This window comes from Piliocolobus tephrosceles, chromosome 2 (genome assembly GCF_002776525.5).
Source record: "Piliocolobus tephrosceles isolate RC106 chromosome 2, ASM277652v3, whole genome shotgun sequence".
NCBI lineage: Eukaryota > Metazoa > Chordata > Mammalia > Primates > Cercopithecidae > Piliocolobus > Piliocolobus tephrosceles.
Window position 1 is genome coordinate 48180541 of NC_045435.1, and position 9610 is coordinate 48190150.

Here is a 9610-nt window from a genome sequence, read left to right on the forward strand (position 1 = left end):
TGTTTAACTCCAGGTGGGGACACTGTGTGGACCCCCAACCCCAGCCTTCAGGCCTGGCCCAGGTCGTGTCAGAAGCTATAGGCTGGCCAAAAGGAGTTGCCAGATACAGGCAGGGGAGGCCATCTCCCCTCTGCGCCTGGTTTTTAGTCAGCCAGAGGAGTCCCAGGCCTTAGAGGAGTGGGCTAGAGAGCTGATTTGAAAACCCTAGAGACAGTGGCGCTCTGTCCCTCCACATTTCCACATGGCGCCACAGTATCCTGAGTGTCTGATGGCCGTGGCCACCCAAGAGGGGAGTGGAGGAGGGAGGCCATGTCCTGGGAGGCTGGACTCTACTTTGCTTCATGTCCCTGGACCACTGTGTTGAGCAGGAAGGGAAGAAAGGTCAGCCCCTCTTCCCACACTGGCTGAAAAATGAGGAAATGTGAGCCTCCTCTTTCTTCTGGCTGAGAATTAGGGCCAGGGTCCTACTTGACTGTCCTAGGTCCTCAGCAACTGGTGTCAAGCCCTCTTGCCCTGATGTGCCGTGTGGCCCTTTCCCAATAGTGGTCTCTGAGGGCCACATCACACAAGCCAGAGCCACCCAAGGCCTTCTGCTGACCCCAACTCCCACCTGGACCTCCGGTTTGGGGTCAGCAGGCAAGGCAGAGGGACTGGACTCCCGTGAGTCTGTGTGGCGATGCCCAGGCTGAAGCCATGCCAAAGCACAGCCCAGCACACTCAGAGGGCACGGGGAGGCTTGAAGCCCACAGCACTCCCTCCACCTGTCACTGGCTGGTGGCCCTGGGCTGGCTGGGAGGTGCAGTAACTTTCCCGGAGGCTGGGGACAGGGCACAGTGGGGAGGCCCAGCAGTTGCTTCCTTCTCCTAGGGTCCTGGGCCCAACCAGGCCTGGGGTCCAGCTCTGAAGGCAGCGTGGCCAAGTTATCCAGCCTTAGAGGCGGCCGGGTGCGCAGGTCTGGGTGTGAACCCTGCTGCCTGTGAGAATTGGGCCTCAGCGTCCCCCTCTCTGACACGGACACAGTGGCGCATATAGGGTTGACCTGTCCAGTGCGGTGCTCAACACATGGCAATGCTGCCCAGATGGAAGCTTCAAGAATGTCAAGTGGGGAGGGCTGTTTCTCCCTCCCTCTTCCCATCCCCACTCCCAGAGCCCAGGCTGGCCCCTAAGGCCAGGCCCCTGTCATGCTCCAGGCTTGGTGTTCCTCAAAAATCCATGGAGAAGTCCTCAGGAGGGACTGTGGAGGCTGGGCAGGGCCGGGCTGGGCCCTAGGCACCCGGAGCCAAGAGGAAGACCCGGCCTTGCTTTGACGGACCCCGCACACCGAGTGCCTACTGTGTGCCCTGCACTGGGGCACGACGAAGATGCTGGCAGAGACCTCCTGGCTTAGGGAAGGCTTTGTGGCCCCTTGGGGAATGGTGCCAAGCAGAGGAATCCCAAGCTGGAAAGTGGTTTCCAGCAGCCCCCAACCCTGTCTCCTGGCCCTGGCCAGGGCACTGCACAAACCAAAACTGAGCTCCTACAGGCAGCCGGGAGGAAGCGGGGGTATGGAGTGGTTTCCTCTTCACCCTCAGTGCTCGTCCTGCCGAGGAGGTGGGGGCATATATGTGTGTGTGCGGATATACACATATATATGGCAGTCACTGAAGGTGGGCATGCAGGACCTGCCATGCTGTTTGTGGCTATGGAGAAGCTGCCCTCGCCCCTCCCCATTCACCCGAGTCAGGGGTGAACACACGAGCTGGAGGCATCGGGCCCACCTGTACACATGCCTCAGCCCCAGGGCCCCTCTCAACAGACTGCTGGTCCAGGAGAAGGAGTATAAAATAGGGGCTGGTTTAAAAAAAAAAAAAAAAAAAAAAAAAAAAATTTTTTTTTTTTTTTGCTTTTCAAAAACTTTATTTTGAAAATTCACTCCTGCACTGCTGCTGGCTTCCCCACTGAGCCCCTTCTCCGACCCCTCACACGTGGCTCCTGCGGGCAGGTGGGCCCGGCACCTGTGCCTGCTCCCAGCAGGGGTGCAGGCTCCGTGGCAGCAGCGTGGCGCCAGGCAGGCAGCGCCCCCAGCCTCGTGTCCGCGTCTAACTTCTGGTATTGCATGTTCTGGGCAGGGAAGCGAGGGCGTCGCAGCAGTGCGGGATCGCTAGAGAGCAATGTGGAAGTAAGTAGGAAGCGCCTCCGTCCAGCTGGCTGTCCTGTGTCGCCTTCCCCAGTCCTCAGTTCATATCTGTTGTCCTGGTTTTTTTTGTTTGTTTGTTTTTTGGTTTTTTTTTTTTTTTTTTTTTGGTTTTTGGTTTTTTGTTTTTGTTTTTGTTTTTGTTTTTTTGCTCTTCCTTCCCCTACTGCACAGAGACGCAGACACCCGCTCCCTCCCTGCCTGCCTGGGACCCTGTGCATGTCAGCTTCTCCTGTGTGCCTAGAAACATCCATGCCTCTCACCGCTTGTTTTGGACTGAACAGTGGGGTTGGTTCTGAATTTTGTGTTTTGGTTTCTGCTTAACTCCATCACCTGTGGTCCCTGAGCATGGTTGACCATCCCCAGCTTCCGGCACCCCCGCCCGGGCCACCCGGCTTCCACTCATCCTCCACACTTGCTGTTGGATGTTTTTGCTGAACCCTTGACTTCCACGCCCACCCATCCCCATCGCTTTCTTCTTGGAGTTTGATTGCTGTGTGTCTGTGGCAGGACACCATGGAATTGCTTAGCTTGTGGGAGGAGGAGTGTCTTGAGAGAAAGAGAAATTCAGTGTGGATTTCATGATATTTCACTCATCCTCCGGCCATCTCTGTGTTACTGTTCACATCTCTACCTCAGCTTGCAGATCTTTTTCTGTTTCCTTCTTTTTCCTTGTTTGGTTTGCAGTAGGCAGCTGCAGTGAAATGCCTAGGCAGCCCATTCCCCCAGAGGACAAGGTTTCTGAGCCCCACCTGTCCCTGTCACCACCTCCCCCGAGACCTCAGGACCCACATGGGCGGAGCAGGAGAGCTGAGGGCCCTGTTTCAGCAAGAGCAGAGCTCCTCTTCCAGGCACACCAGCCCCTCTGCACTTGCCACACACAGTGCACAGACACCCCAACCCAGGGGTTCCGATCTGAAACCTCAGGCTGCTGCCAGGGCCAAAGTACTTGTCAGAATGAGACTGGAAGTCCTACTTCTGCTGCGGCAGTCAGAGAGGCGGGCCCCTCCCCTGCCCTCACCCCCAACTTTGGTCAAGGCCAGTCACCCCCAACTACCCTGCACTATAGTGAGAGGAGGTGGGGCCCAGTCCAGCTTCACTCAGCCCCACCCTCTGGCCAGCAAGTTGAACTAAAGCTTAGCAGTCAGTGGGTGAATTTTTACATTTAAAAAAAAAAAAAACATTCTGACCTAAGTGCTTGAAGATCTTTTAATTTTGATTTCTATGAATTTCCTTTTTAGGGGTCCATCATTAGCAGTCCTCACATGCGCCGGAGAGCTACATCAACACGAGAGTGTCCATCTCGCCCACACCAGACTATGCCCAACTCATCTTCCCTCCTGGGCTCCTTATTCGGGAGCAAGAGAGGGAAGCCCCCTCCCCAGGCCCACCTGCCCTCAGCTCCAGCCCCGCCACCCGCTCACCCACCGGTGGTCCTGCCCCACCTGCAGCACTCCGTGGCTGGCCACCACCTGGGGCCCCCAGAGGGGCTGCCGCAGGCCCCTGTGCATGGGCATCACACCCAGTACTGCCACATGCAGCAGAACCCACCCCCCTACCACCACCACCACCACCACCACCCGCCCCAGCACATCCAGCACGCACACCAGTACCACCACGGCCCCCACGGGGGGCACCCAGCCTACGGGGCCCACGCCCACGGCCACCCGCCGCTGTCCTCGGCCCACATGGGGCACACAGCGCACCACCACGGGCAGCCCCCTGCCCCGCCGCCCCCCACCAGCAGCAAGGCCAAACCCAGCGGCATCAGCACAATTGTGTAGACAGCCTGGGCAGGTGTCCCAGGTTCCCTGAAACAGCTGCACACCACACAGGGCACGCCCGGGGGTCGCCAGCCGCACACCAAACCCGGGGCACTTCTGTTGCCATCTCTCCCCTCTTCCCCAACTGGAGCCCCAGGAGCCCATAGGGCTGGTGTTGTGTGGAACAAAGGTCCAGATTTAATTTAGTGTTGGCACCCCGAGCTCCGCTCACCTCAGTCTGAGGGATAGGTGGGCCTCAGACACCATCAGCCTTGAAACGGTGCCGCCAGCCAAGTAGATGTTGAACTGCCTCCCCCACTCCAGCTCTCAGCTCCCTGTGCCCTAATTTACATGCCTGTGAAAACCCAACCTAGAAAACGAAGAAATGAGATACAAAAACAGAGACAAAACAAACCCCAAAACTTGCTGCATTATTGCTCTTTTATTGACAATGGGCAAAAAATTAAGTAGACCTGATATGGTTGATGAAAATACGTAAGTAAACTTTATATAATATAAATATATAAATATATAAATATATATATATATACTGTATAGGTAGTACTTGTGTGTGAAAGGCAGGCGTTTCAGTCCACAACATTAGCAATACCCACCTTACAAGGAGCTCCACTTACCTAGTAGGAAGACAGTACCTTAGCTGGGTGTGTGAGACAGTAGACCAAACCCTAAATGCTAGGAACAAATTCAGATACTTCATATTTTCATACAAAGAAGTCCCTCTAGGACTGGCTAAAATCTTTACACGATCATTACTAACTGTGCCAAGTAACATAGCATCTAACTGTTTAAAAAGTCCAGTATTGCTTTGTATAAATCCTTATTTTATTAACAGAATACTATCATAAATAGTATTATAATGCTCTGTTATTTCAGGTAAGCAAATAGCTAAACTGCAGTACACTCTACAGTAGCAACTCAGGACAGCTGGTTACGAGCTGGTTGTCTTAGGACATTGGTTACACAGATTCTTAGACACTTTAATGGCTGCGATAACTGTGAATCTCCATGATCCATGTTTCTTTTACGCGCATATGATTTAATGCACACTCATTCAGAGTCCTCCGAGAGGGGCACCCATACACGGCAGAAGTGTTCATCTCCAACATGAAAGTGACCAGCTCTCATCCTCGTCTCCCCAACACCATAACTTCCTCATCCCGCCTCCAGCCCACACCAGGCCGAAGCCCTCAGAGAGTGTTTTCGCCAGGAACCACTCTCGAACCTAAAAGAAGGTTGACTTTAGCGTTTAGCAACCCAGGGCGGTGTGTGTGTTTCCTGTTTTGTTTTCTGAGTGGTAGCAGTGATCATCGTAATTCCATGTAGCCATGTGCTAGCAGAACCCCTGTGTCATCACCGTGGCCCGTGTGACCCCAGCCGACGAGTGCCGGGCGGAGCCCCCGCTGCCTTCCCATGGTCCAGTGAGCTGCCAGGGCATCACATGACTCTCAGCTGTGCTCTTGTCGCTTCTGTGTTGTGGTGACACCATGCGCTCCCTGGGCCAGATGCTGCACGTGGCGGGTCTGTGCCCGAGTCACCCACAGGCCATACTTTGTAGTTTCAGCCTTTCGAGCCACTGCAGCCGTCAGTGCTGTGCTCCTAAGCCATGGGACCCGAGGACTGCCCCCCGGCGCCTGTCCAGGCGGAGGCCCTTTCAGAAAGGGCGAAGCTCACGCCTGACTCTGCGGGCCGTGGGGCCGCGTGCTCGGTGGACAGCGTGGTGAGCCGTGGCCGGACGGCAGGAGGAGAGGGGAGCCCCCTCTGGCTGTGTGTCACCTTGGCTGGCTGGCTGGCCAGGGTTTTGCTGATTTCCCTCCTTACATCCCTCCCCTCGCTCATATCATTGAGATCACCGTACCAGCAAATCTGCAAACCAAGCACTTTGTTAATCTCCACAGAGAGCAAATACAGCAATCTAGAGTTTAGCCTTTTTAAAATTAAGTGTGACTTTAACCTGCCCACCTGTGTCCTCCCATTGGTGTGGCATTTCTTTCTTTGGTGTCTGCTCAGAAAGAAACAGCATGGGAGCATGTGATTGGGTCCAGGCTAGGCTGTGGGGGAAGTGCCCTGGTGTCCCCGACTCCTCAATTCTTGGGTCTTTTCTAAAAGCCAGGCTTCCTAAAGCACTCTTTGTCTCGCAGTTTTGAGGAGGTTGTTCTGACCTGGAAGCGTTAAACTGCTGCATGTCATCCGGTGTCAGCTGTGAGGCCGCACTCTGCGGATTGTACATTTGCAAAATGTATTGGTGTGACCATAGATGCATCGTTGAAGTAAAGCGATCACATATTGAGTATGTCAGCTTTTCTCACCCTCTTCTGTGCCGAGGGGAGAGTCTCACTGTAACCTTTAGGTTGTTCCAGAAAAGATTCAGGCCATTTGGCATAGAACTGCTTTCTGAAGGGCAGCACTAATGAATAGGAACAGACAGTAAACCCCAGGAGGGGCTTTCCAGAAACTCTCCCTCTCCATCACCATCCTGCAAGCTCCACAGCCTCGGGCTGCCAGCCTCTGGCACTGTCCTGGGTGTGTCCTGGAGCTGTGCTGGGCAGCAGGCCTGGGCCTTGCATAAGGACCTGCTGGAGCCCACTGAGCCCCTCCTGGGGTTTCCAGCCACGCTGTGTGCTCCTTCAGGCCAGTGAGGTTTCATCCTGTTTTATTTGCAAGCTTATCAAAAGTTTGTGGAAGATACATTGTTGGATTCTGGAGACTGGAATCATGCTGCCCACATCTTGTTTGGGAAGCGAAAGCTCCCAGTGAACTGGTGTCCCCGTGTGTCTTCCATGGGACTGTCCCCTCTCGATCCCCACCCGTTACAGCCATAGCTTCGGGGTCCTGTCATCACGTCCCACGGGAGGGGAGGCAGAAGGAGGCCGAGGGCCCCAGGATGTCTGCCTGGTCCCTTCTCACTGTGAGGACGCCCTTGGCACACCTTTCTCAAGTCACACAAACTATTGTAGTTACATACAGAATTGCTGACAGGAGCAGGAGACGCTGAGGGAAACAGCTGGCAATGTGACAAAAGTCTTTCCTGGGACAACAGTCAAATCATGTATTTGTATTTTTTTAAGTTTACCAATGAATTGTACAACAATGTAAAAATAAAGTTCATCCTAATATGATGTGCACATCTTGCTTAAAAACGTCTTCAGCATCCGGTGCAGAGTGATGTTTCCCTCACACACTGCATGCGGCACGAGCCTCTTGTTTTTCTTAACAATGAGCTGAAAAGACAGCAGATGTTCACAGCTGATGCTGGGTGTTGACTCAGCTCCACGGGAAGCTCTGTGCCCGCAGGTAAGCACGCACAGTCTTATAGTTCTCCTTGTAAAGTATCATCACCCTTCCTGCCTGAGAAACGAGTGCATTTGTATTTTATATAACAACAATAGTCAAGGCAGCATGGCTACACTGAGCAGGGTGAGGTGGGGGCACTGAGCACAGGACAAGGGGGAGGGGGCCTGCCCTCCACTCAGACCATCCGTGTCGCCCGTCTGTGTGCAGTCACATTGAGACTGCACACAGCATGCGTCTCCTCTTGGGAGATAACTTTTGCCTCCGAGTTGTTTGAAGCAATTAGAATCAGGTCCTGAATCCCCAGACTGTTCAGAGACTTCAAGGGACACCTCCCTCACAAGAAACCTGGCACCCCCACTGTGTACCTGTGGGAGGGAAGGAGTGCGTTTGTGTTCATCTGCATTCTGTTTGTCAGTGGTAACAGACTGTATCAATGTAAAACCATGGTTGTGATCATGTGGGGAAATCAAATAAATCCTTTGAAACTCTCGGATTCTCAGTTTTTCTGAAAAGTCCAGAAGTTGCCCTGTTGGCCAGACCCAGATCTCCAGCTGATGAGTTTCTCCATTCCTTGTCATGACTCTGGGCACTCACTTTCCTTGAAGACATTGGACTGACTTGACTTTGAGGACACTGATACAAAATTTAAAATAAAGGGACACATCACAACCAATTGAAGGTTTCAAAGGTATTTATAATTTCTAGCAACTTTCTTTTATTTATTTATTTTTTATTTTTTTGAGATGGAGTCTCGCTGTTACCCAGGCTGGAGTGCAGTGGTGCCATCTCAGCTCACTGCAAGCTCCGCCTCCCGGGTTCACGCCATTCTCCTGCCTCAGCCTCCTGAGTAGCTGGGACTACAGGCACCCGCCACAGCGCCTAGCTAACTTTTTCTATTGTTACTAGAGACGGGGTTTCACCATATTAACCAGGATGGTCTCGATCTCCTGACCTTGTAATCCACCCGCCTCGGCCTCCCAAAGTGCTGGGATTACAGGCGTGAGCCACTGTGCCTGGCCGTATTTCTAGCAACTTTCAACAAATGATGGTCCCTTCATGGAGTAAGAGGGGATGAATTCTATTAAACGTTGAGGTACACTAGTTATGACTGAGGGAAAAACAAAATACCCAGTGGCCCAGTCCCCAGTGAAGATGGATGATGACATGAGGTCAGAACAGCCTACTTTTCCATGTTGGCTAATGTCATGTGCAAAAGCCAAGACAGTAAAGTCATTCTCCTGGAAGGAAGAGGCCTAAGTTTCAGTGCACGGGATAAAATGAACTGGCAGATCTAACTAGTGAAAAACAAAGTTAATTTTGGTGACCAAAACGAGCTCTGGCCTTCCCTCTGTACAGCACATTCTGATTATTCTGATTGAAAGATGTTCTCACATGGGCCGCCTCTTCCAGTCTCATTCATAGCCGCTACTGGCTCATCCAGACTGAAACCAGGAAACCAGCCATTTCAGTGCACACACCCTGGTGCCTTGCCCAATGCCTGTCTGCAAATGGGAGTCCATCCCTTTTACAGACCATTCAGGGGCCCTTCAAGAGAAGCTGGGTACAAAAATTCCCTGACGTATCCATTTCTGCCTCGGTTTGATTTTTGCAATGCAGATCTGTAGCCCAGGAGCTGCTGGAGGTAGATGAGCTAGACCGGGGCTCCGAGGCAGTGATCTTCTGGGGATTGTTTGTCTCCCCCTGCCCTGAGATTGTGAGCTGCATGATCCGCCTCTGTGTGTCCAGTCAGCCCCAGTACTGGGCTTGTCAGCATGCATCTATCTGAAAATGAATAGATGGCAGGGGTTCAGGTCACACCACCACCAGCAGCTGGTCTTTGAGGATACTGATCATTGACATTATTAAATGTATGGAAACAGTTTGCCCTACCGCCCCGCCCCGCCCCGCACAACTTCCCTTGACACTGAGAAGTCTGACTGGGAGACACCTGACTCAGACCTTGAGATCATGGTTCTTCCTCCTCCCTGGCTGCACATGACTTCCGTGCCACCGAATCCCAGGAACATGTTTAGTCCCTGCTTCACCTGACTCCTTGGCAGCTGTGACTGTTCGTGTCTGCCTCCTTGAAACGCTGGTTCCTGGGCACTTCTGGGCCATGTGCCCTTTCTGCTCTCTGGAGACTCCTTCACAGTCTCCTGTGCAGGCCAGTCCTCCTCCATGGAGCGCGTGTGGCTTAGGTGAAGTCCAAGCCCTCTTCCTCCCTTTCCCCTCTGCTGAGGCACCCTCACACAAGCCCACGGGTTCAGTCCACCTTCTCCATGCCCCGGCTTCCACATGTCATCTGCAGCCCAGACCTCTACTCTGGGCACCCATGTCCCCTTGGTGTTTCTGACAGCCAGCC

At 53.2% G+C, this 9610-nt stretch overlaps 1 protein-coding gene across 6 annotated transcripts in view; it reads left to right on the plus strand.

The window, feature by feature from the left end:
• Nucleotides 1-7736, plus strand: part of IQSEC1 (IQ motif and Sec7 domain ArfGEF 1) — a 127020-nt gene extending 119284 nt beyond the window's left edge. For 5 of the 6 annotated variants that reach the window (XM_023192667.2, XM_023192672.3, XM_023192671.3 and 2 more), the window contains exons 13-14: nucleotides 2109-2158; nucleotides 3415-7736. In XM_023192667.2, the coding sequence (XP_023048435.1) occupies nucleotides 2109-2158; nucleotides 3415-3957 (593 nt within the window). In that variant the 3' untranslated portion in view covers nucleotides 3958-7736. The remainder of the gene's footprint in view (nucleotides 1-2108; nucleotides 2159-3414) is intronic. The other variant, XM_023192673.2, reaches the window with a different exon arrangement.
• Nucleotides 7737-9610: the final 1874 nt, after the last annotated feature.